This window comes from Enhydra lutris, unplaced genomic scaffold (genome assembly GCF_002288905.1).
Source record: "Enhydra lutris kenyoni isolate GAN:26980312 unplaced genomic scaffold, ASM228890v2 scaffoldscaffold42, whole genome shotgun sequence".
Taxonomy (NCBI): Eukaryota; Metazoa; Chordata; class Mammalia; order Carnivora; family Mustelidae; genus Enhydra; species Enhydra lutris.
In genome coordinates this window covers 6,380,913-6,408,908 of record NW_019154126.1, presented here as the reverse complement: position 1 = coordinate 6,408,908, position 27,996 = coordinate 6,380,913, and the positions used below count along the sequence as shown (strand labels likewise).

Here is a 27,996-nt window from a genome sequence, read left to right as displayed (position 1 = left end):
CAAACGTTTGCAAACAGTGACCGGTACAAACGCTCACGGAGGGAAACTCCCCGACTCCCACGCCCCGAAACCTCCCACTCAGCGGAACAGTATAGAACCCGCCCACCGGAAGTGAAGCCGGAGGAAACGCCACGTCGAAAGCGTGGGTTAACGTAAGCGTGCCGACGTCAGGTCCCGTCCTTCCGGCGATGGGAGGTCGGGACTCGGGAGGGGAGGCGGAGCGGAGGCGGGGCTTGGGGGTGGTTGAAGCTCTGGTGGGTTGGTGGGTTCAGACCGAGGGGACTACGGGTCGGCGTTTGGCTCAGTGGGCTCGAAACAAAGGACTATCCGGTAGGGACTCGGCGCGGTGCCTTCTGACCGGTAGCTGAGCGGCCCATCGAGGTTTCTCCGCCGACCAGTACCCTCACCGCGCGGTCTCAGTAGGCTTCTCCTCGGTTCCCTACAGCCAGCGGCGTGGTGGGGGGCCCCGCACAGCGGCACCTGCTGCTGAGGGACCCCGCGGCCCGCCCAGGTGCTCATGATGGGGCTGATCTTCGCTAAACTGTGGAGCCTCTTCTGTAACCAAGGTGAGAAGGATGGAGCTGCGCAACGGCTCGACTCCAAGGGGGAGAGTCCGGTCGCCTTAGGGGACAGCCAGAGGCAGGGCTGTCGGTGGACGCAAATGTTCTGAGACTCAGAGAAGTGATTTTCTCGAGGGGGCGGGTAGAAACTCGGTAATTTAGGCTGGGAGAAGGTGCAGGAGAGACTGGATGTGTGGGAGAAATGAGTGAAAAGAGGAGGCATTCGGGAGCCCAGAGTCCGAACTAAGAATTTTTGGATTTTAGCGAAGCAGAGCGGAAAGCACCTAGTGATTCCTGGAAGCATTTCGAGGGTCTTTTCTCTCTCTAATTAAGCATCCTGTGGCTTTCCCCCAAGATAAGTCCGCCCAGAAACCTATCAACTTTTTTTTTTTAATTATTTTTAGTAGTGCTGCTTTTTTTCCTACACTGTTCTTTAAGCCATTGCGCCTTCACGTTCTGATTTCTGCTTACTTGGACTTGGGAATGAGTTGTTCTGTGAGATGCACGGGTTTCCGGAAATCTGCATCCTAAACCTTTTATTCCTTTCCTAGGTATTATAATGAGAACTAAATGCTTTGGGTTCTGTATAGGAGATTGCGTGTCCGTAATTAGTCTAGAACGGGTTATGAGACATTTAGAAGTTGGAAGTCCAAAGGGCCAAGAAGTTGTAAAACCTGTTCTGAGTCAGAGAATGAGATGTCATGTCTTCTGAAGAGAGAAAATACACAGACAAAAAAGGGTCTGGCAATAAAGTTTTAGACATTCTTTGAACAGAATTCTTTCTTAGTAATTGGATCTCCTTTTAAAATTCAGTTTCGTTTTTCATTTAACACCCTACATAATAAAAACCAGTGTTTTGTAATGACAGCAATTGTTACTGCCAATGTGTTTTTTGTTTTTGTTTTTTGCGGGATTTGAGAAGTGAAGAAAATGAAAAGGCTTTAGTTCATTTGTTCCATAGGTCAGAACACAAAAATCGTCTTTTCCAAACTTATAAACACAGATTTATGTATATACGTATACAAATATGCGTATATGTGCAATTATATGTATATATGCAGTTACCACATGTATCACGCTTAACGTGATTTCAGAGTTTAACTTCTTAAATATATCTTTTTAATACATATTTAATACATGCTTTTTCAGTTTATATTTTCTAGTCCTCATTACATGAATTCACTAGTATATGTAAAGGAGTATTTTAACATGTTAAAAAGTATAAAGATCAACACAGTTATTATCTGCTTATCTTTTCCCATAGTTTAAGAAACAAAGCGTTACCAAAGTCTGTTTCTCCTTGTGTTACCCATCCAATTCCTCTTTCTCTCGTTTTATTACTGTTGTTTTATTTTCTTGTACTTTTTTTTTCTATTTATTATTATTATTATTATTACTGAGCCTTCCTTAAATCAGACTAGAAGGGAACAGAGGATGTAGGAAATGAAGAAAACATTCATGGGCTGCTTAAAGCCCCATAATTGTTCAGGCCTTCTAAATCCCCATTACTATTTAGAATTTTTCTTTTCCTTTAACTTTCCTGTTGAAAATTTAGACCCAGTGGTTATGCTCTCCTTTTATCCTCATTCATTCATGCAGCTAACATTTAATCAAAGGCCATCACCAGTCTTCAGTTAGGCTTGGAGATACAAAGATGAAAAACAAACAGAAAAGATAACATAGTTACTCACAAAGTACTCAAAGATCAGCAAATGAGACCTATGGGGAGATATCCAGTGTGGTAATTTTTTAAACAGGTATGTACAAAAGTGTGTTGATGATCACCAAGAAGCAAGTGATTAGTTTTTCTCACGTGGTTCTTGGAAGACTTTACCGAAAAAGGTATACTTACACTTGTACTCTGCTGTAAGTGGGAGTCTTCTGGGCATGCTAAGCAGACTGAGTAGAAGGGGCATATTATTCTAGGTTGAAGGACTCCTAATATGCAAATGGGAGAGGAATCAAATACTTGGGTACATTGGAGGAAGCTGAGGATAGTTTAGCTTGGCTGTATCTTAGTTGGCCTGTGGGGGAGTTAGAGGTGTTGAGGTTGGAGAGGTAGCTAGCGCCTGGAACCGGATCACAGAGGGCCTTGTGTGTCAGCTAAGACATTAAACTGTAAAGAGCCGTTGAAGAGATTGCTCATTGTATGTTATTTTTTAAGCTGGGGAATAATGTCATCAGACTGATACTTCAATCCTGTATTTTTTCCTTTCTATATCAACAAAATTAACTGACATTCTCAGCATTTTCCATTTTCACACTATAATGAAACTAATCCAGAGATACTCAAATCACTCAGTCTTGGTTGCATATTAGAATAATAAGCCCATGGCCCTATCTCGGACCAATTAGAAATGAATGGGGCAGGGTGGCCTGGGCGTCACTGCCTAGATGATTCAGATTTGCAGTCAGAGTTGAGAACTCCATATCGCTTTACTCCTTCTCCTTATCTGTTTTTCACTACTTGCCTCCTATCTTTTTTTCCTGTAGCATTTTACAGCACAAAGCATCTTCTTATAAATTTGATACCTTTCTGGGAATAAGTATGCTAAAGTGTGGTTGTCTAAGTAAAACTATGACAAAGTATACAACCTCAGCAATTTTGTATTACTTAATTATAAGTTAGAAGACATTACTTGGATGCAGTTATCAATGAAGGAAATAATTTCCAATCTGATTATCTTTTTTTTTTAAGATTTTATTTATTTATTTGACACACAGAGAAATCACAAGTCGGCGGAGAGGCAGGCAGAGAGAGAAGGGGAAGCAAACTCTCTGCTCAGCAGAGAGCCCGACATGGGACTCGATCCCAAGACCCTGAGATCATGACCTGAGCCGAAGGCAGAGGCTCAACCCACTGAGCCACTCAGGCGCCCCCAATCTGATTATCTTTACAAATTTATGAATATATCTGTTACAGAACATACTTCCATATTTTTAATTGTATGCATATGTGGAAATTTTAAACATTATCATTTGTGTTTTATTGAGATATAATTGACATACAACATATTTGTTTCAGGTGTACTAATCATTTGTCTTAGGGTAGAAGAGAAATTAGTACTTTTATGCCCTTTTCCCTTATCATCCCAAAATATAGTGTTTTGCTTTAACACAGTCTTTTCATTATTGTGACCGTAAAATTTAGTTACTCCTGTGCCAGAGTGTGCTAGAATTATGTTCCCCTTTTTCCTACAACTTTTTCCCCCTAGAGTAAATAATTACAACATCTCATTGCCTTAGTTTTCTTTGTGTGTTTGATTAAGCCATTTCATTCTGTCCCAAAACTCTGTACAAAGTTTCCCCACATCACACTTAATCAGCTGTTTTATCCCTTCTCCTGATCCCCTCAGTATTTGCTTCTGTTCCGAATTGAGCTTGCTTCCCTCTGCCTGCTCCACAGCTGTGCCAGACTTGTCTGTGCAGTCATGCCAGGAATTTCCTTTGCTTTTCTGTTTTATTAGAACATACGTCTTTCTTGCTTCACTACTTTTTGTTTGTTTTTTGAGGGTTTTTTTTTTAAGATTTTATTTATTTGACAGACAGATCACAAGGAGGCAGAGAGGCAGGCAGAGAGGAAGGGAAGCAGGCTCCCCGCTGAGCAGAGAGAGAGCCCGATGCGATGCCATGCGGGGCTCCATCCCAGGACCCTGAGATCATGACCTGAACTGAAGGCAGAGGCTTTAACCCACTGAGCCACCCAGGTGCCCTGTTTTTTGAAGCACATCCTACCAAAATTTCCTGCAAAGATGTCCAAAGCGGTAATTTTTTTTTTCAATTCCAAATGCCTGAAAATGTATTGGTCTCACTTTGCTTTTGATTTATAATTGGGCTGAATATAAAATTCTGAGTTGGAAAACATTTCTTTCAGCAGGCATTTGAAGGTATTGTCATGGTCCTCTAACTTCCAGTGTTGTTAAGAAGACCAGTATCATTCTTATTCTGAGTTTTTCTCTTTTTAGTAGATTTTAGAATTTTTCATTTATTCCTGGGGTTTTTAAATATGTGAGGTGTGTGCCTTGTAATGTGTCTTGTTTTGGTTCATTGTGCTAGGCCTTCTGGACCTTTTCAACAGAAAGTTGGACGCTTTTTGGTTCTAAGAATTTTTTAAATTAAATTTCGCTTAAGGTGATTTCCTCTACTTTTCTGGAAATCTTATCCGTTGTATTGTGCTGCTTGATTATCTAGCATTTTTTCCATTTTACTGTCTTTTTTTCTCAGTACTTTCTGGGGTATTTCCTTTGTCTTTTAATCTTCCTATTGAATATTTTGATTCCACTATCATAGTTATGCCACAGTTTATTAATTTGCATCATGATGAATTATAATATGTGAATACTTTCAAGTATGTGAATACTCTTTGTAAACATGTTTTCATTTCTCTTAGATGAGTATCTAGAAGTGCAATTTTTAGATCATAGACTGAATATATGATTAGTTTAATAAGAAACTATTAGATTGTTTTCCAAAGTGTTACACCATTCTCCTATTCTCACCAGCAGTGTTGGAGACATCCACTTTTTTTTTTTTTTGAGATTTTTTTTTTTTTTTTTTTACCTTTATTTTACAGAGAGCACAGGTGCACACACACAATTGGGGAGGGGGGTGGAGGATGGACAGAGGGAGAGAAGCAGACCCCCCTCTGAGTGTGGAACCCAATACCGGGCTCAGTCCCATGACAATAAGATTATGACCTGAGCCAAACCAAGAGCCAGCGGCTTAACCGACTGAGTCACCCAGGCACGCCTTAGACTTATGCTTTAACATCCTTACCTACAGATGTCGCCAGTCTTTTTAATTTTAGTTTATTCAGTTAGATGAGTAGCAGTGTCTCATTTTGGTTTTAATTTGCATTTTTCTGATGACTTTTGGATGATAAGCACTTTTTCACATGCTGGCTGGCCATTTGTATTTCTTTTGCAGAATGTTCAAATCCTTTTCTTGTTAAATTATTCTTTTATCTATAAAATTATATATATAATTATTTATATCTTCTGGATTTGAGTCTTTTGTCAGATACGTGTTTTGTGAATATTTTCCCCCAGTCTGTGCTTCCTTATTCATTTTCTTTTTTTTTTTTTTTTTTAAAGATTTTGTTGATTTTTTTGACTGAGTGGTTTCTCAATCGGGCAGAGAGGCAGGCAGAGAGAGAGGAGGAAGCAGGCTCCCTGCTGAGCAGAAAGCCCGATATGGGGCTCGATCCCAGGACTCTGAGATCATGACCTGAGCCGAAGGCAGCGGCTTAACCCACTGAGCCACCCAGGCGCCCCTCCTTATTCATTTTCTTAATGCGGTTTTTGCTGAGTGGAAATTTTTAATTTGGTGAAGTTCTAGTTTTTCAACTTTTTTTAACAGCTCTTGCTTTTTGTGTCCTATTCCTTTCACCTACAAGCTTTGGTTTTTATGCTTAGGTCTGTGAGCCATCTCAGATTATTTTGCAGTTATGATGTGAGTCAGGGGTTGGGATTCATTATTTATTTGTTTATTTTTACATGGACATCTACTTGTTCTAGCATAATTTACTGAAGACTTTCCTTTCCCAAGGGCTCGCCCTAGAGCCTTTGTTGAAATACTGAGTCTCATCTCTGGACCTTTCTCTTGCATTGTTCTATATGTCCATCCCAATACCATACTACACTATCTTGATTACTGTACTACTTCCTGATAAATTTTGAAGTCTAATAGTGTCTGTTAGACTATTGGACTAACAGAGTCAAACATGTCTGTTGATCATTTCAAAGATTTTTGTTTTGTCTGTTTTCTGCTTTTTATTTTACTAATTCCCTGCTGTTTATTTCTTTCCATCTAGTTACTTTGGGCTTACTTTACATCCCCCTCTCACGTCTTCTCAAGGGTGGGCTATTTACAAGGGCGGGGTGCGTGTCATTGTTTTTGTCTCTTATTCCTTTCATATGGAACAATTTAAAGCTAGAAGTGTCCCTCCTAAGAATTGCGTTAGCTTCATTCTACAAATTTTAATTTGTTGTAAGTCATTCATTCAGTTTGAAATATTTAAATTTTGTTTGTGATTTTTTTTTTGACCTATGGGTTACTTTTAAGTTTAGTTTTCTATTTATTTTTCTAGATAGCTTACTATTCATTCCTAATTTAATTCCATTGTGGTCAGAAATATACTCTAAGATTTTCATCTTTTGGTCAGATTTTTTTGCAGGTTCTTATTTATTTATTTGACTCAGAGAGACACTGCGAGAGAGGGAACACAAGCAGGGGGAGTGGGAGAGGGAGAAGCAGGCTTCCCACTGAGCAGGGAACCTGATGCAGGGCTCAATCCCAGGACCCTGGGATCATGACCTGAGCTGAAGGCAGACTGAGCCACCCAGGCGCCCTGGTCAGATTTATTGAGGCTTTTTTATAGTCTATCCAAATGGTCCATTTGGTGCATGTACCTTTTGTGCTTGACAAAAATGTGTTATCTGCAATTATGTGCAATACGCTAAACTGTAGGCTAAGGTTATGCCACTCTGTTAGTGGTGTTCAGATATTCTATATCTTAATGTAGATCTCTGCTAGAGAGCATACAGGGTGATCTTGTGTTTGTTTTTAATAGATTTTATTTATTTATTTGACAGAGAGAGATCACAGGTAGGCAGAGAGGTAGGCAGGGAGAGAGGGGGGAAGCAGGCTCCCTGCTGAGCAGAGAGAGCCCAATGCAGGGGATCTATCCCAGGACCCCGGGATCATGATCTGGCCCAAGGCAGAGGCTTATCCCACTGAGCCGCCGAGGCACCCCTGATCTTGTGTTTCTTAATCTGGTATGAAATTCTCCTTTAACTGTAATGTTTAGTCAAATTTATTGATGAGGTTCAATTTATGATACAGTCAGATATCAAGGTATGCTACTTTATTATTTCCTTTTTGCCCCATCTGCATTTGTTTTGTTTAGTTGTTTTCTGTTCCTCCTTTCCCACTTTGCTTTGGGTTGTTCTTTGTTTATTTTCTTAAAATTCCATTTTATTTTATTTACTGGCTACTTTAATGATTTGCATTATTTTGCATTATTTTTATGGTCCTTAGGGATTGCAACATATGTTGTTACCTTTCCTCAGTCTACTTAAGAGTTAGTAATGTAACACTTGTAAAGTGGAAGAACCTTGAAACTGTGTAGTATACCCTCCCCTCCCTTAGTCCTTTACAACCATGCGGGTTATATGCCATAAGAATTGTATCTAAAAGGACACCTGGGTGGCTCCCGTGGTTAAGTGTCTGCCTTCAGCTCAGGTCCTGGGATTGAACCCCGAATTGGCCTTCTTGCCCATCGGGGAGCCTGCTTCTCCTCTGCCTGCAGCTCCCCCTGCTTGTGCGCGCGCGCTCGCGCGCTCTCTCTCTCTCTCTGACAAATAAGTAGAGTATTAAAAAAATTGTATCTATATTATTTATAAACTGTACAACATAGTTATATTTTTGCTACAAAGAATCACATGTTCCTGAATAAATATAAAGGGTAGAATTTTCTCTTATATTTACTTACATTACTATTTTTGATGTTTTGAGTTTCCATCTAGTATAATTTCCCATCAAGCCAAAGAATTTCAGCATTTTTGTAGTGTAGCCCTGTTGGTGATGAATTCTCTTGGTTTTCTTTTATCTGAAAGTGTCTTTATTTTGCCTTCATTCTTGAAGTATATTTTTCCTGAATATAGAATCTTAGGTCAATTTTTTTCCCTCTTTAGTGCTTTAAACTTGTCATTCCATTGTCTTCAGACGTCCCTATTTTTTTCCTTGTGAAAAGTCAACCAACGTTCATATTTTACTTCCCTTTATATAGCCTGACATTTTTCTCTTACTGCCTTCAAGATTTTCCCTTTATCTTTAGTTTTCAGCTGACTGACCGTGATCTAACCTAGCTTTGCTTTTTTTTTTTTTTTTTTTTTTTTAATCCTGTTCGGAGTTTGCTGAGTTTCTTATATTTGCAAGTTTTGTATATTTTTGCACTCACCCAGTTCACTTGTATTTCTCAAATACAATTTTTCCTCGAATTGTCCAGTATAACCCGTTCTATAGAGTCAATTTAGTGAGGACTACCATTAAAAGAAGGAATGAGGGGCACCTGGATGGCTCAGTGGGTTAAAGCCTCTGCCTTGGGCTCACGTCATGATCCCAAGGTCCTGGGTTGACCCCGGGCTCTCTGCTCAGCAGGGAGCCTGCTTCCCTTCCTCTCCCTCTGCCTGCCTCTCTGCCTACTTATGATCTCTGTCTTTCAAATAAATAAATAAACTCTTTAAAAAAAAAAAAAAGGAATGAACATTTGAAACTATTACAGTGTATCTCAGTGAGTAAAGGTATCATTGTGTGAAACTTTGGTTTCAGTTGTGTGTGTCCTGGGTCATAATGCAAAATATATTTATATTGTGTATCTATAACCGTGGTCATGGTACAACAAGTATGAAAACCATGCATTGTCTCTGCCCCTTAACATTTGTTTCCCATTGTAACCTTCCCCTGGGCAACATTCGAATTCTCTAGAGAACTGTGTTGAGTTAAATCAGTTTCAGTATTTCCTGTTGAAGCCTTTCTAATCATTCCTTTGTTCAATGAGTGTAGTGGGGGCACGGGTGGTTTTTGGTCTGCACTTCACTCTGGACTGGGACCTTAGAGTATTCTACCTACTTAGACTCTTTAATCTTCTTCTTTTTTAAAATCTGTATTTTTTCCCTTATCTACCAGAAAAGTGTTTTTGTTCTATCCAATAAGCTGTTCTTATTTGTTATTGTTAGATACTAAGACTTCATTTTGTCATAAAGATGGGGAGGCATCACACTGGGAGACCATTAGCCAAACTTCCAGCATGTTATTGAACTTAAGACTCCATTTCCTCCTCAGTAAAACGAAGAATACCACCCCTTTCTCATGGCATGATTGTGAGCACTAACTTTCACAGTGCACTTAAATTACTCCGATTGAAATTCTGTAATATTCTTTTTTACCCTTGACATTTATCTCTTTCCCTGAGAGCTGGATTCTAAATCTCAGTTTTCCTTGAGAATATTACCATATGATACTTCCATATCTGTTGCTTTGTACTAATAGTGCTGTACTGTAAGTGCTTATTCCCATACCCGCCTGTAAGATTTTTTAAGGGTAAAGAGAGCTTGCCTTGTTTGTCTTAATCACAAATGTTAAAGTCAGGCATAAAATGAACTCAATAAATACTGAATTGTTGATCCTCAGATTTACATAGCTGCTCTTAGCAAAATTCAGGTATCTAGGAATATGGGAACTGGGGTGGGAGTGGGAGGAGACTGAAGAATTTGGAAGGGGAGTTAATACATTAAAGCAAAAAAGGCAGGAAAACAAATGCAGGCTCTTATCAGTGTTAAGTAGAACAAATTACTTAACTTCATAGGACCTTTAGTTTCCTAATCTGTAACATAAGCAAGAAAACAACCAGGTCATTAGTTAGGACCTTAATTTCCTAATCTGTAACATAACATGACAGATTGTGACATCATATCTTCCAGCTTTTTAATACCTACCCCTTGGAAGAATTCAAACTCATTTTCTATATACACAAAATCCCAAATTTGACAAAGGGCATTTTTGTTTGTTAAGTTATGAAGTTGTTTACATACTCTTATGTTCATATAAGGTTCTCCTCTTCTATCTAGAAGGTAACGATCCCTATTTGATGCTGTCTTTGGGTTTTCTTATATTTTAAAATTAAAAGTTGATCATTTTATCACATCTTAACAATATCCAGTTTTAACATGATAAATGTTAACACAGTTTTCCACTTTATTGGCACTATAGATATTTAGTGCTTTTCTAATATTTTTCTTCTCTTGTGTTTATCAATTTGAATTATTTGGTATTCTGTGTAAAAACTACATATTTTTTTTTAATTTGGGAAAGGGAAAAAGGTTTTCTTTGATTTTTCTTCCACTTATTTTTTAAAGTTCCTTTTACTATCTTTTTTCTTTTTATTTATTTATTTATTGTTTAAAGATTTTATTTATTTATTTGACAGGCAGCGATCACAATTAGGCAGAGAGAGAGAGAAGGAGGAGGAGGTGGAAGCAGACTCCCCGCTGAGCAGAGAGCCCGATGGGGGGCTTGATCCCAGAATCCTGGGATCATGACCTCAGCTGAAGGCAGTAGCTTTAACCCACTGAGCCACCCAGGTGCCCCTCCATCTTTTTTCTTTTTAGCCATCTTTTATCTGTGCTTGTTCTCATGCAAGTGCTCTTACTAGTCTTTTGAAGCCTCATTCTGTATAGGCTTTATGTCTTTATGCCCTTCTTACAAAATAGTATGATCCAACTTTTTTTTTTTTAATTTTTTTTTTTAAATTTTAAAGATTTTATTTATTTGTCAGAGTGAGAGAGAGCACAAGCAGGGGGAGCAGCAGGCCAAGGGGGAGGGAGAAGCAGGCTCCCCGCCAAACAGGGAGCCCAATGTGGAGCTTTATCCCAGGACCCTGGGATCATGACCTGAGGTGAAGGCAGACGCTTAACTGACTGAGCCACCCAAGTGCCCCAGAACCAACTTTTAAGGACATCCAAGAGAGCAAATACCATAGCCAAGAGTGCAGAGAAACTTTTGTGTAAACTTGGTCAAAATTAAATGAAAGCTCTGCAGTTGGACCTTCAATTAGTATAAATAAACATGTTTTGTGTTGCCTCTGGAGATGCAGGGATTAGTAACATTGGAAGTGCTCCTCTCTCAGACCTGTGTTGTGTGAAGAGGTGGGGCTTGGTTCCTGGAAGAGATTTCTGGTGAAGTATGATGGCAAGGTGACTATCTCGTGGTATGCAGGCACATTTTACAAACATTCAGATTCAGAGTGCCTGTCTGGCTCAGTCGGTGGAGTGTTTGACTCTTGATCTCGGGGTTATGAGTTCAAGTCCCAGGTTGGGTGTAGAGATTACTGAAAAATAAAATACTTAAACGAACAAACAAACCCATTTGGATTCAGTGTAACTCTGCTACTTATGGTAGTGTCTTAACCCAAACTTTACTTGGCTATCTGCGAAAGTTTTGAGTTGTATACACTCTATCCCCAACATAAACATTTCTGCCCCCACACATGGGCAGCTTCTACTCTGTCCCCAAACTGATTTTAATAATGCTACTGAAAAAAACAATAAAGAAGGTAAACTTACATAATTACATCTGCAAAATTCATTCCAACCAAAGAATTTTGTATCCCTGTTCATAGTTTTCCTTATTTAAGGTTACATAAGAATGGACTGTGTCTCAGCCTATCAACTAAACATTTCATTTTCATGGAGAGTAATTGGAGGAGTTAGAAGAATCTATAGCTTATGTGTGCATGTTGAGGACCGGTTGAAGTTGTAAAAGTATACAGTTGTATAGTTTTCCCCTCACACCTTGAGACATTTCAGTGGGTCTGTAAGTAAAAGTGATGCTAAATGGCTAGTACTCATCTGATTGCCAGCAATTCAAAAATCTGACCGTAAGGATCATTCTTTCTTACCTTAACCAAGACTGAATTGGAACTATGATCATATATTTTGAATGTTTTTTTTTTAACCTATTAGGTAAACAAATAATAAAAATTATTGCTTGGAGATATAAATAGTACAAATTTACAAGCGTCTCCTTACATCTGCTTTCGTTAACTATGAACAGGTGAAGGAAACTGTTTTATCCTGACTGTAGGAAATCACTAACATGGCTCAGTTGATATTTTTCCTTTTCAGTACATAAGATTTGGATGTGACCTGTTGATTCTGCCCAACCAAAAAGACAGCCATACAGAACAAGCACCTTAAGTCATGTTTTTAACATCAACCAATATCTTATACCACCACATGATTTGTACTTTATTAATCTAGACACCACTGGTGGTCATTTAAAGCAACACATTAATTTCCTTTTCTGCTTACAACAAGCATGTGTCATTGTCCCTTGTTTTTCTCTTTGTCCTTTGAATAGGTAAAAAACTCTATTAACTAGCATCTCGGAACTAAAGTCTTTCGGTCATTGGCGTACTCCAGTCGCAGCTAAGGACAATGGAGGCATTTGAAGGAAGACGGAGGAATTACAGTTATGCCACAGAATGCAAACAGCTCTTATTTTGTGCTTGGCTTTTTAGTAAATGCCCTTTGAACTTGATTTCCCTCTTACAGTGCACATAATGTTTAAGAGATTTTTTTTTTTAATTCAAGGAAAAGATTTAAAATAAATTCTGTTACTTGATGCTTTTCAAAAGCATTTAGCTTTTTTCTGTTGGTGTTTTGTTCTATAGACTCAGGTTGATGGTAATATCAAAAGATGGGCCTTGGTTTAACTGAAGGATTGATGTTAATACCGTCATTGTAAGAGTTGAAATTGTGTGCTTTGTCTTTTTTTTTTTTTTTACCAAGGTTTTATTTATTTATTTGAGAGAGAGAGAAAGAGAGAGAAAGCTTCAGAGGGGAGAGATCAGAGGGAGAAGCAGACTCCCCGTCGAGAGGGAGCCTTATGTGGGACTTGATCCCCGGACTCCACGATCATGACCTGAGGTGAAGGCAGTTGCTTAACCAACTGAGCCACTCAGATGCCCGTGTGCTTTGTCTTAATTGCTAGAATGCCCTGTCACTGAAGGGAGAAAGGGAATCTGAAAAAGACCTTAAGTTAATCATGCAGTTGAAACTGTAACAAAACTCATATTCTGTACCCCTTCAAAGCTTGTCACCTCTGACTTAGTTCACATTGGGCACCAGTCTTTCAAAATGATGCACTGTGTATGAATTTTGCCATCATATGCCTTAAATATTGTGATCATCATCATAATAGAAAATGTGAAGCAGGGAGCAGGACTCTGAAAATGGCCCTGGGTGTTGGTTCACTTCAGTTGCCTCAGCAGTGGACCAGCCATCTGGTACTGCTTTTGTTCCCCTATCTGCCCCTCAGTGTAGCCTCCTTCCACACTAGTGGCTTCCTTCTTACTCCTGCAGGGACCCCATGGGTTCCAGATGCCAGGCAGGTGGTTTCCAGCTGTCACCAAAATCTAGAATGCTTGTTCTTCCACGAACAAGAGGGTTCTCATTCTTGTACCAGAAGGGAGAAAGATAGGGCGACACTTAAAGATTGGCTGTGTTAGAAAATAGGGGTTATGAACCAAAAGAGTCAAAAAGGAGAATGATAGTAAGTTACAATAAGCAAACAAGTTTTGTTCTGTTTTGTTTTTTTGTAGAGCAGTTTCTGCCATAGTGGGAAAAAGCCCTTCCAGAGGACCGTGGCATTTGTCCTGCAGTATTATAGGCAGCACTGAGAGTGTTCAGGTCATTGGAAGGCACTAACATGGTTTGTCACCTAGGAACTTGTCTGTGAATTATGGCCCCTCTTTTTGACTGATACAGTCAAAGTAACACTTTAGAGTAGGAATACTAGATGATATTTGATGAAATGTATAACCAAAATTTTGACATTCATCATAGGTTAACAAGAAGAGCAGGGTTGTGATAGGAAATTTGTCAGATCATTGGCTAAAAATAAATCGATTGTGTTGTGGTTCGGAGGTTCACTAGTAGTTTTTTAAGCATTCTGCCCTGGGGACGAGAGGTATCTTCTGTAAAGGTTAACATCTAGAAAAGATGATTCTAGAGTATTTTCTCACAACTGTGTTCAAAGGAGGTTTCAGATTATGTACCATTTAACAGAATAATTAGGTGGGCTTTAAAATTTGTGAAACAAGTGACTGTTCTGTGCATGGCACCAGAAGAAGATGGAAGTTTTTGTTGCATGAAGAGCAGAGATAGTACCTGCTCAAAAGAGTTGTAACATCCAGGACCACCTGGGTGGCTCAGTTGGTTAAACACCTGCCTTTGACTCAAGTCATGATCCCAGGGGGGGAATCTGCTTCTCCCTCTGCTTCTTCCCCTCCCTACCATTGTGCTATCGCTTGCACACACTCTCTTCTCTTTCTCTCTCTCTCAAAATAAATAAATAAAATCTTTAAAAAAAAAAAAAAAGTTGGGGGCGCCTGGGTGGCTCAGTCGGTTAAGTGTCTGCCTTTGGCTCAGGTTATGATCTCAGGGTTCTGGGATCGAGCCCCATGGGGCGGGCTCCCTGTGGAGCCTGCTTCTCCCTCTCCCTCTGCCTGCTGCTCCCCCTGCTTGTGCTCTCTCTGTCAAATAAATAAATAAAATCTTTAAAAAATTTTTGTAAAATCCAGATTAAACAATCATTGTGGACTAAGTAAATGCTTATTTATCTGTTGATTAATGGAAAGAATAAGATACTGAGAGAGTATGTTGTATGTCTTGTTAGTGACTGGGAAACCTTTTCAATTTTATGTTTTAAATTGGATTTCTTCATGAAAGGAAGAAAGAAATCTTGGTTATATATAGGTGGGAGAATTTCCAGGTGTAAAAACAACTTGATAAAAAGCTAATTTGATTAGCAGAGTTGACAAGCAGATGCGTAAAACAATTTTTTTAAGATTTTATTTAGTTGAGGGGGAGGAGGGCACAGAGGAGCAGAGGGAAAGGAACAAGCAGATTCCCCAATGAGTGCAGAGCCCAATGCAGAGCAGGATCTCAGGACCCTGAGATGGGGACCTGAGCCAAAATCAAGAGTCTGGTGATTAACCCACTAAGCCACCCAGGTGCCCCCAAACAATTTTTTTTTAAACTTACGTTTTAAGTCATAATGCCTTGTCAGGACCAGAATTTGTGTTTTTCCTCCCAAACAGTATTGTGAGCAGGTTCTCTTGTACTTCCCTCCTACCCATAGCTCACTCTCTTACAAGACAACCAGGTGGAGGACATCATACCAGACTGTCTCACTTAACGCAGGTGACCTTGACACCATGAAGTTCTCTTCACTCTGTATTTTAAGAATCCAGTAATAAGTATCCAGTGAATGATTCTCATTAGAAAGCTAACTAATAATCATTTTGAAAGCATGTAATTGTAGTATGCAGTAGTGTTAAATGTTTATGGTTTGTTTTCTTTTTGTAGAACACAAAGTAATTATAGTGGGACTGGATAATGCAGGGAAAACCACCATTCTTTACCAATTGTAAGTATAGTTATTTACTTAAACAGTTTTCGTTATTTTAGTTATTAGAACTAGTTTTATGTAATTAATAAGGGGCCATTGTAATAAAACAGAAAAGCTCCAGCATAAGGTTTTGTATTTTACCAAGCATAAAATGTGTTTAAAAAGTGAGTAAAACTTCTGTGTGTTTGCTAGAGCCTTCACAGACACTTGTCTTATTCTGGCCTTGAAAGAAAGAATATTAAACTAAAATGAATAAAGTACACATAATAGTGCTGGAGTGAAGTGATAAAGCGCGTTTCACTTAATTCTTCTTGCATCTGCGGTTCATGTGAATAGAGGAAGCTCATTACTCCTCTCCTGATTGATAGCTCTGAATTGTTGCATGTAGCCAGACTCGTCAAATCCAAAGAAATGAAGGTCACCCCGGAAAGTACTGCTTTTCTGGCTTGCAGCAGGGAAAGGCTTGAGACTTCCAGAGAAAGACATTAATACTTGCGAGGAGTTTTAACATCCCATCAGTCTGCTTGTCAGAGTAGCTCCCATTATCATTCCAGTGTTCATGGAACAATCTACATTAAGCAGTGGAAATGGATCTGTGTCCCAAGCATTTTAACAAGTAGTTATTAGATAACAGTGCACAGTTGTCGGGTTCTTCTCTCTTTCCACCTCGTGCTAAGTGTGTCAGCTGACGACTCTCCAGAAATACTTCACTTATGCAATGCCTGTAGTTTTCAGCAACTTTGCTAAAAAGCTCCTAACTTGTGGCTTGTTGTTTTAGAGGCGAATAACTACTTATTTTACTTTAAAATATTCATTGGCCATTATGTATTTTAATATGATTTCGCCTTTAACATCAGATATAAACATCTCAGAAACCTGTCAATTGTTGAAATAGTTTTCCACATAACTGCAAAAACATACATAAAACCCAAGAGACAGTGCAGTTATAGGCTTCTGTCATACTTGCCTATAAGTACTGACTTATAGGCAAGTATGTATTTGTTGAACGAACTAATTCTCTTAGCCAAGAATTATGATAATCTATGTGGGTATGAGCATTGGTGTTCTAAACGTATTTATAGTTATTCTAATTAAAATTTTCATTTGTCTATAGCCTTATCTTTTTAAAGCTGTAGTTTAGGTGGACAGGCCTGAGTCTCAATTTTCTCACCTAAACAATCTTCACAATTATACATAGCATAACCTACTGGTCAGTGGTTGCTACTTTGCAAATATTGATGTCACAGTCACCAGGAAGCTTGCTCTTTCAGGAAGAGGCACTGGGCACTGCTCTGATAACAGGGCATGGTGGTACTGGAATCTTGGCCACAGAAACACAAATTCACACCATGGTGTTCCTTTCTCTCCAAACAAGGCTTTAATTTATTCCACTAAAAGAAAAAAAAAGTCTTCTTCAGGAGTTGTTCTTTGTCTAGATATTTGTTTGTACAAATGTGCTCTAAGGTTTTGATGTTAATGATTACCATCATCGGTGCAATTGAGGAAGGGTGATTGATTCTCAAAATAGAGAGATAAAACTTCCTTCAGATTCTCAAGATTTACCAAAGATTTTTTTATGCTGTCTTTCAACAGCTTGATGAATGAAGTGGTTCATACATCTCCAACCATAGGAAGCAACGTCGAAGAAATAGTTGTGAAGAACACTCATTTTCTCATGTGGGATATTGGTGGTCAGGAGTCACTGCGCTCATCCTGGAACACGTATTACTCAAACACAGAGGTATCCAAGTTGCCTTCCAAATATTAATACAAAGAACCAAAGAGTCAGCACAGAAAAGAGATAGGCTGTACATGAAGGCATATTGACAGTTGCTTCTCCGTAAGATCGTGTTCTGTAAGGAATGTGAGGTTTTCAATTAGAAGAGAAAAGGCCAGTAGAAAGAGTAACTCTCACTGTTTGTTGTGGGTTTGCTGTATCGCGTCTGTGAGTTCCAAGCAAGGACGGGGATCAATCAGATAATCTGTCTCAAGATCTCACAGCTTGATGAGGCTCTGGTTAGGGGAGGAATAAAATATTTTAAGCATAATTTAACACAGGATTTCCAAAATTCAAATCTTTGGTGAGATTATATTTTAGTTTTAAAAAATGAATTTATAGTCCCTCCCTCCCCCAAATTCTCTGTCAGTTATTTCATTACTTTACTACTTCAGACCCAACCTGGGAAACCGTCTGGATTAGCTTCTATTTCTGTTTATTTCTTGTTGGAGGCAGATTTTTTTTTAAACCAATGCAGTGCTATTGAGAGATTTATCTTTGTGTACACTAATGTACAGTTGCACCCATAATTTCTCTTTACAAACAGGTACATCTAACCAATTTTTTTTTTTTTCTAAAATGAAGCCTATTAAAAATTGAGTGAGTGTTTTGAAGGGGATGTGCTGAGGAGGTGGGAAATGTAAGGAAGTTTTGTTGAATGATTCTTTTTTAAAATAAATCCTTGAGATGATATTGCAATCACATGAGTATCTGTGGATATATTCCAGTGCAGTTTGTGACTGACAGAACCAAATGACATATCATAGATTTTTAGCAGTGGTGGCAGCACTTACTTCTTTTTATTTGCAGGGTAAGATAGGATGGTTAGCAAATATGGTTATAGATTAGCTTAATATATACTTCTTTTTTTTTATTTTATTTTTTTCAGTGTTCCAAGATTCATTGTTTATGCACCCCACCCAGTGCTGCATGCAATACGTGCCCTCCTTAATACCCACCACGAGGCTCACCTCTCCTCCCACTCCCTCCAAAACCCTCAGTTTGTTTCTCTCACGGTTCGTCTCCCCCTCCAACTTACCCCAATTCGCTTCTCCTTTCCTTCTCCTAATGTCCTCCGTGTTATTCCTTATGTTCCACAAGTAAGTGAAACCATATGATAATTGACTCTCTGCTTGACTTATTTCACTCAGCATAATCTCCCCCGGTCCCATCCATGTTGATAAAAAAGTTGGGTGTTCATGCTTTCTAATGACTGGGTAATATTGCATTGTATATATGGACCATATCTTCTTTATCCATTCATTTGTTGAAGGGCATCTTGGCTCTTTTCACAGTTTGGCAATTGTGGCCATTGCGGCTATGAACATTGGGGTAATATGGCCCTTCTTTTCACTACATCTGTATCTTTGGGGTAAATACCCTGTAGTGCATTTGCAGGGTTGTAGGGTAGCTCTACTTTTAATTTTTTGAGGAATCTCCACACTGTTTTCCAAAGTGGCTGCACCAACTTGCATTCCTCACCAACAGTGTAAGAGGGCTCCCCTTTCTCCACATCCTCTCCAACACATGTTGTTTCCTGTGCTGTTAATTTTGGCCATTCTAACTGGCATAAGGAGGTATCTAAATGTGGTTTTGATTTGAATCTCCCTGATGGCTAGTGATGATGAACATTTTTTCATGTGTCTGCTAGCCATTTGTATGTCTTCTTTGGAGAAGTGTCTGTTCTTGGAATGTTATTTTATGACAGAAATATGTATTAAAGGGCAAAAAATGAGCTTAATACATACTTCTATCATAAAATAACATTCTGAAATGAAAACACGTTGGGAAGTAAGAGATAAACAGTCTCTTATGATGACTGCAGTTGCCCCTTGAACAATGCGGGGGTTAGGGACACTGACCCACTTGCACAATCCAAAATCCGTGTATGACTTGACTCCCCAAAAACTTGACTGACGGCCTGCTGTTGACCAGAAGCCTTACTGATAACATAGAGTGGATTAACACATATTTTGTATGTTGTACAGACTGTATACTGTATTCTGACAATAAAGTAGGCTAGAGAAAAGAATGTTATTAAGAAAATCATAAGAAAAAAGGTATGTACAGCACTGGCTACACAGTTAAAAAAATCTCATTGAAGGGGATCTGTTCAGTCAGTCCCATGCTGTTCACCTGTGTTTAAGTGGCTGAGCTCAGTGTGTGTGACTGCAGGTGTGAGAAGGAGAGCCGCAGCTCTCGTGAGTAGGTTAGAGTTGGTGGTCCAGAAAGAAATATGTTATTAATGACACCACTTGTATGGAATGTTTCTTTAATAAACTCTTTCTGTAAGAATTTCAAAATTGGTACACAAAGACCCTCTGGCCTTTCCCGCAGCACGCCAGCGCAGCACCTAGCAGTTGTGATCTTAGATGCCAGGTGGGCATCCTGTCTGTGTGGTGTTTCCCTGCTGGCTTTGTTCACCCTCGTCACCTTCTTAAATTCCTTACCTTGAGACCTCCAAAAGCCAAAGGTCTCCGTCATAATGCAAGGAGTTCAGCTGTTGGCAGATTCCTGACAACTTCTGTCGTTAGTGTCACTTCCCCGTGTTCTGTCCCTGCTCATTTTGCCACTGTTTTTACATTTCTTCCTTCTAGTCTCTTCCCTTTTATCCCCTGTGAAGCCCTTCACATTGTATATGCAGATCACTCTCTTTGTCTCTTTCTGAACAATCTGGTGTCACCCTCCCTCTCTCCGTTTATTCTGCGTCATTCCTCTGTTACAACCTTAGCTTTGCTTAATCTCACTTCTTAACTTTTTCTTCTGAGATATTCAATTAGGGGCCCTTGGCACTATATCTTCTTATTTTTCTTACCAAAGATCCTTTTATTTCTAATGTGTAAGACCCACCTTTCGCTTTCTCCAGTGCTCTGTGCTTGCCCCTCTTTAGTTTCAGCTCCATCCCCTCTAGCATATTAACCCCTAAATAGGTATGTTTCTATTTAGCACTTTTTTCTGGGGCTCTTATTGTTGATCTTGTGTTAAAACGTCTTGTTTATCGGTTGTTGTTTTTTTTCTAAATTTGCTTCTCTTTTTCTTTAAAACTTGTGTGCTCCTTTCTAGTGGGCGGGAGACTGTCTGAAACATAAATAATTACTGATTGCCAAATGAGCAGTCGTCGAGTATTTTCAAGTTTTAGTAAAAGTTATTTAAATTACTGTGACTTTCCCTTTGAAATTTATTTTTTGTTACCTGCATTTACAAATAAATCTTCGTATTACAGAGTTTGATGTTTTAAGAGATCACCTTTTCAAAATAAACTTCGGATATAGCTTTTGTCTGTTGAAATTATGAGTTATTTTCTTATTAACATTTGGATTTTACAGTAGAATATAAATTCCTTATGATGAAAAAGCAGTAGACCATTTTATGGTAATGATGTCTTGTGAAGAAAGTACTCTCACTGAGAGTAGTTTTGCATAAAACTTCAAGGTTTCATTCAATTTTCTTTCTTTTTGGTTGTCTTCTAGTTCATCATTCTTGTTGTTGATAGCATTGACAGGGAACGACTAGCCATTACAAAAGAGGAACTATACAGAATGTTGGCTCATGAGGTAAATTTTGAAAGCAAACATAAAAACATAAACCATGGAGTAAGGTATCTTGTATACTGGTTGTGCTTTTTTACAAAGATTATGGGCTTTGCTGTTGGTTATTTCATCATTAACAGAATTTTATATTTTGATGAAAGTCTTAAAGTCAAAAAGTTTCATAACATTTTCAAACTTGGAAAAGCTCAATACATTAATTTGTAGACTGTTACTGTTACAAGATTTTTCAAAGTTTAAACCACTTATTAATGCCTTAAAGAGCCTGATGAAGCAAGAAAGACAAAAATTTAAGTGGTTTTTTCCCCCAAGAGTTTATGACTGAAAAGCCTTTAGTGAATAGTCTGAGTTCACTTAATTCTATTTCAGATATACAAAAGACTTAGAAAATAAAACACATTTGTCCATCAGCCATTCAGTGTTAAGATATGAAATATCTGGGCGCCTGGGTGGCTCAGTGGGTTAAGCCGCTGCCTTCGGCTCAGGTCATGATCTCAGGGTCCTGGGATCGAGTCCCGCATCGGGCTCTCTGCTCAGCAGGGAGCCTGCTTCTCTCTCTCTCTCTCTCTCTCTCTCTCTCTCTCTCTCTGCCTGCCTCTCTACTTGTGATCTCTCTCTGTCAAATAAATAAATAAAATCTTTAAAAAAAAAAAGATATGAAATATCTTATGTGACCCACCAATCTCATTTTCTTCCTTTCTGTCAAAGAATTCTGAGAGAATTACATTATCTTAAAAGTAGTGATTATCAATCCCATGTATATTTTTATACTTTCCCTACATTTTTGTCAGTTGTACGAAATATTACATTTCATTGTTCATAAAATCTTATATAATCAAGATTATTTTTTTCCGGGGCACCTGGGTGGCTCAGTGGGTTAAAGCCTCTGCCTTCAGCTCAGGTCATGATCTCAGGGTCCTGGGATCAGCCCCACATCGGGCTCTCTGCTCAGCAGGGAGCCTGCTTCCCCCTCTCTCTGCCTACTTCTCTGACTACTTGTGATCTCTGTCTCTGTCAAATAAATAAATAAAATCTTTAAAAAAAAAAAAAGATTATTTTTTTCCTCGTAACTCAGTTTTGGGTTTTTTTGGACAATTGTGATTATCCATGTCCATACATAGAGCTCTAGTTCATTCTTTCTGACAACTCTGTAGAGTCCTGGTGTATGATTAAACCACAGTTGATCGATCTTCTCCTTTTTTTTTTTTTGATCTGTTCTTCATTTAATGAACATTTAGGTTACTTCTGAATTTTGATAGTTTGAACAGTTCTACAGTGAACATTAATGAAATACAGTTAGTCTGGTCCAATATTAGTAAGTAAGATAAGTATTACCCAGCTCTTACCCTCAGTCCTCCTCTTTAAATTTGGAGAAATTCTGTAGTATTTGGTAACATATTACCATATTTGCCCGTTAGAGTATCATTGCTCATAGAGTTTTTTTTTTTTTAAAGATTTTATTTATTTATTTGACAGAGAGAGATCACAAGTAGATGGAGAGGCAGGCAGAGAGAGAGAGGGAAGCAGGCTCCCCGCTGAGCAGAGAGCCCGATGCGGGACTCGATCCCAGGACCCTGAGATCATGACCTGAGCCGAAGGCAGTGGCTTAACCCACTGAACCACCCAGGCGCCCCACTCATAGAGTTTTAAATCAATGTTTAAGATGCATGTTTATTTTACTTTTGGCCCAACAATATAACTTTTAATTATCTAGCTTATAGTTAATAAGCCTGTCTTTGTCAGAGTCAATCATTAAATTACTATTATTTGAGGAAATTTATTTTCATTTCAGTACAACTTTTATTTATTTATTTATTAGTTTTTATTTTTTTTAATTTTTTTTTTTTTTAGATTTTTATTTATTTATCTGTCAGAGAGAGAGAGGGAGAGAGAGCGAGCACAGGCAGACAGAATGGCAGGCAGAGGCAGAGGGAGAGGGAGAAGCAGGCTCCCCGACAAGCAAGGAGCCCGATGTGGGACTCGATCCCAGGACGCTGGGATCACAACCTGAGCCGAAGGCAGCGGCTTAACCCACTGAGCCACCCAGGCGCCCCGCTCATAGTTTTAAATCAGTGTTTAAGATGCATGTTTATTTTACTTTTGGCCCAACAATATAACTTTTGATTATCTAGCTTATAGTTAATAAGCCTATCTTTGTCAGAGTCAATCATTAAATTACTATTATTTGAGGAAATTTATTTTCATTTCAGTACAACTTTTATTTGTTTATTTATTAGTTTTTATTTTTTAAGTAAGCTTTAGGCCCACTATGGGGCTTGAACTCACAGTCCCAAGATCAAGAGCTGTGTGGTCTACCGACTGAGCCAGCCAGGTGCCTATCAATAAAATTGTTAAATTTAAATATTACTGCCTAATCATTTTAAAGTAGAAGGATTTCATTATAACTGTCCAGTTAGGCATATCTGACCTTCCTGATGCATTAGTTTAATTTGAATTGTGGTTTTTTGTGTATTAGAAATATTTCATATTGGTTGCAGGATTTACGGAAGGCTGCAGTCCTTATCTTTGCAAATAAACAGGATATGAAAGGGTGCATGACAGCAGCTGAAATCTCTAAATACCTCACCCTTAGTTCAATTAAGGATCATCCGTGGCACATTCAGTCCTGCTGTGCTTTAACAGGAGAAGGGTAAGTGCTAAACGGTATGAGGGGAGCTATGACTTCTTTCAAATTTCTGTCAACTTTTCTTCTTTGATCCTATTCCCTTTTTTGTTCTTAAAGATAGTTTTCGTATTGTATTTCAATTATTTAAGGTAGAAATAATTTTAGTCCGTTACTGTTAATTTACACTTTAGCAGAGTTATTAACACATTTTTTGTAGTTTTTAATATAAACAAAGTATTTTAACAAAAAAGTCAATAACAAATGTCTGGATGAAGTTGTCACAATACAGATTTTTAGTTGCTGTTTCGTTTCTTGCATACAGCATTACAGTTAACCTGAATTAAAGAGGAAGCTTCAAAGCAATTTCAGATTTTCTGTAAAGCCTTAATAAAGCATGAGCTCTCAGCTTTCCACAAGAGTACATCTCCTTTCTAATTAGGAATCCTTTCAGGGGACATACTTCGAGAGAGGAGACATTTGAGATAACTGCTTCCTATAGCTTATTCTTCTTTCCTGAGAACTTGAATTTGGATGGAGTAGGCCAAAGAGAACCCAGCGTGTTACATGTGACTTATCTAGTTGATTTCCAGGAGCTTATTTGTCCTTTGATCAACCTGACCTTCTTTGTTATGCTCCTATTGGAAATAGCTTGTAATAAAATAGCTCCATGTAGACTTTTTGACCTATCCTAAGACTGGGCCATAAGCATTCCATTCTTTAGAATTTAGGTGCGTAGGGGAGAGTTCCTGTTGTCTTTCTGTAGTGGTTTCAGTTTTAATCTTAAAAGGGGGAGAGGAGTATTTGCAGTCTTGATTGTAGAGCTGGGTTATCTTCAAGATGAGACTGAAACCATTTCCCAATTACTCAACTAATCTGGTCCCATCATTTTGTCTAAGTGAATCTTCCACTTAAAAATTGCACTTCTGGGGGCACCTGGGTGGCTCAGTGGGTTAAAGCCTCTGTCTTCGGCTTAGGTCATGATCCTAGGGTCCTGGGATCGAGCCCCGCATCGGGCTCTCTGCTCAGCAGGGAGCCTGCTTCCTCCTCTCTCTCCCTGCTTCTCTATTTGTGATCTCTGTCTGTCAAATAAATAAATAAATAAATAAAAATTAAAAAAAAAAAAGGCTAAAAATTGCACTTTTGGTGTTATCTACATATTTTACTTGCCTATATAAATCATTACCGCAGTATCAACATTTGGGTAAGACTTAAAAATAATAAGTATGCTTTCAATTTTAAGTATTTCCATTTTGAAAATACTTCTGTCTTTTGTTTCAGGTTATGCCAAGGTCTAGAGTGGATGACCTCCCGGATCGGTGTGAGATAACTTTTTGCTTGAAAAGAGACTGCTCTATTTATTCTGTGACATGAACATTTTCCTAGTACCTTTGGCTGCTAAGGCAGCAGCATGTTTAATTTATAACAACACAAACCTCTATGAGCAACACTTGAATCAAGTGCAGCTGAACTGGAACATAAAAGATTTTTTCTTAACTTTTTTTTAATGCACTAATCTTCAGTTGGATGAACATAATGTGTAACTATGTTTTCAGCAACATAATTCTTCTGACTGCTGATTCTAACTATTCAATGACTGCCTTGTAAGAAATGTTTGTCATATGTTTAATGTTTTCCAAAGTATTGTAATAACTTTAATGACCAATTTCTTTCATTTCTTGACCACCCCCTCTCCCTACCAGATAATTACTGGTTTGACATGCTAGTAGTGGAAATCATCAGGTTCTGCTTGCAAACTTAACTAGCACTAAATATTTGCTGCCTCTTCAAACCACTTACCTTTTGAACAGAACTTACTATAGAGAAAGAAATCTACCTAGAAGATACTTACATATAAGGAAGACTGACCATAATGAGAACTGCCTTTAAGTTAATTTCTCCCACATTATTGCAAGTCATGGAATAATTTTAACTTACTATTAGCGTGGAAATTAAGTAGGCTGTTTATCTAAAAGAATTAAATTCACTTTTCTGCCTCTAACACGAGATTAGTTTTTACTGAAAACTAATCAAGGAAAAATATTTGAAAGCCCAACTTTGATGGTAAATATTTTGATAAATCTGATATTTTAAAAATGTCATATTATTCAACAGATAAATTAACTACCAGAAATTATTAAAGCACACCAGCACTACTATCAAAACAAGGCACTTGGAATATATTTTACTATCAATTATAAGCAACTTTTATTATCAGCAGAAAGTTCAACTATTCCATTTGCAAGGGAGAGCACATCTGCTTTGGGCAATAGCTGAAGCAGAGTATTAACATTTCATTTCTTAAAAATTTGAAATTGTGTGTGAATTTGAAGTGTTTCTACCACCAGCAGTATATTATACTTAGAAAACCATATGACTTTTCCTTAAATCTATCTGAGGTTATAGTTTAATAGTCTTAAAACAGTTGCCATCTTTATAGAACAAGATGTTCTAAAGTCTTTTGCTGGGTTACAGGAAACTGCTGAATTTAATCCTAGCTTTTAAAGTATTACTAGGAGACTGAAAGTTAACACTAACATCTTATAAATTTAAAAATAGGAAGAAAAAGTCATATGCTATCAGAAGTTTATTACATATCATTGAAAAGTTTCAAGGCAGTTGTCTAATATGAACAGTAATATAAATAGTGCATACTTTAGAGGGAGGACAAATATTATAATTTTGATCCTTTATTTCAAATGTGTGATTTTGCTATAATGAAAGGGATAAAATGCATACTTAGAGAATAATAATTCATTTTTGCAGTATTTTTTTCATTTGGTTCAAAAATAGGATTCAGTGTTCATAAGAATTTCAAAATACCTGTTCAAAAGTGGTATTTCAATTTTAATATTTTTATTGTAAATTGGTTTTACTTTTGCTCTGTTTTCAGGTATACTTGATTTATTATATTTAGTCTAATTGAATGTGGTAACATTTTCTTTCTATTTAGTGGTAGCACACCCTAGAACTGAAAAATGGCCGGAGGAAAGCTTTCTGGACTTTGGGAACTAGTGGTCTATTAACCTTGTTTTGAACCTTTTTCTTAGTGATTCTATACCAAGTAGAGGGTAAATTTTGTTTTTAATAAAATCCATAATCTAGAACATGAGAGAAAAAGCAAACATAAATCAATATGGATGCTTCGTGTTATGTGCTTGGGGGCAGGGAGCAGGAAGAATTATGAAGACAACCATTTACCTAAAGCACACTTTGCCAGAATTTCTGTCTTGGTTATAGAGTTCAGCCATAAATACTGAGGATAATTCTCTTAGCTCCATCCTGAGAAAACGTATTTATACCCTTGTATCCATCCTCATTATGAAATTTATCTTCTTATATCTAGTAAGATTGGCTGGCTCAGTTTTCTTCTATCAAATTATACGGTTATTTTTTTATATTACCACATCAGCATTATATTGAAAGTGTTTTTATTAGTTGATTGTATTTTGTCAAACAACTACTAGTATAGATTCAAGTTTGCTATTTAATTTTTTAAAATACAATTTATTTTATTTTCTAAATTTTTTTAAAAAGCGTTTTGTTAGTTTGGGATTAGAAATGGTTTATGTTAGCTGCGTTGATAATGAAATCGATATCCCACTAGTTTTTGTGGCAGTGATTGGGAAGAGTTTAAATAGAAAATTCATGTAAGACTTTTTAAAGGTGTTTTATAGGTTCTCATTAGAGATTTCCTGTTACATTGATAAGAAAACTGATTATCCTTTACTCCAAGAGAATGTTTTGTTTGACCCAAGCAGGTACCTCATACTAAAGCATTGATTAGGACATTCATTGTCAATCAACTATAAAATATTGTTTGATGAAAAATGTAAATTTGTAATTAGTGCCTTTATTCACATTTTGAGATGAATTCTCAGTTTTGTACTATACCTGTTCTCTAGAAGTCAGATTAACAGCTGATTAACTTGACAATGAAATAATTCAAGATTCACCTCCCCACCAACCCTTCAGTTGCCTAGCAAAGTGGAAAGCAGGGGACCCACCCACATTACTTTTGGGAGATTATTCTAGATTTTATTTTTATTTTGAGGATGAAGCAATGAAAGTTTAAATATTTTATTAGAACTGAAATGTAACTGCCACCCAAATACGGTATTTTTCTCCATTTTGAACATGTTACATTCTTAATGTTTAAACCCACTGTTGTTATTGCAGCACATTTGGGAACTCTCAGAATTAACAGGCCCCTTTATATGGGAATATACTACATAATTTGTATTCTTAGTGTAATTTAATTCCTTAAAATCTGAAATTATATATATATATATATTATATAATCTATTGGAAAACTCATGGTTAAATATGTAATTTTTGCTTTTAGGTTCTGTGTTAGGTGTGCTTCAAGGTATAATTTTATTCTATATTCCTTAGAAGAAAGATAATAAATTCAAGTTTTATTGTTAAAAATAATTTTTAAATGGGCACTTACCCTTATAGCCAAAGTCCTTTTGTTTAAGCATAAATTAACTTTTATTTTCTATAGCATAAAGA

At 37.7% G+C, this 27,996-nt stretch overlaps 1 protein-coding gene across 1 annotated transcript; it reads left to right on the top strand.

The window, feature by feature from the left end:
- The first annotated feature begins 216 nt into the window (after positions 1–216).
- On the top strand, positions 217–27,775 carry LOC111155586 (ADP ribosylation factor like GTPase 5B). The gene is made up of 6 exons (XM_022515835.1): positions 217–566; positions 15,491–15,551; positions 17,127–17,274; positions 20,781–20,864; positions 23,357–23,508; positions 24,763–27,775. The coding sequence occupies exons 1-6, from the start codon at positions 518–520 to the stop codon at positions 24,809–24,811; spliced, it is 543 nt and encodes a 180-aa protein (XP_022371543.1). The 5' UTR covers positions 217–517; the 3' UTR covers positions 24,812–27,775.
- Positions 27,776–27,996: the final 221 nt, after the last annotated feature.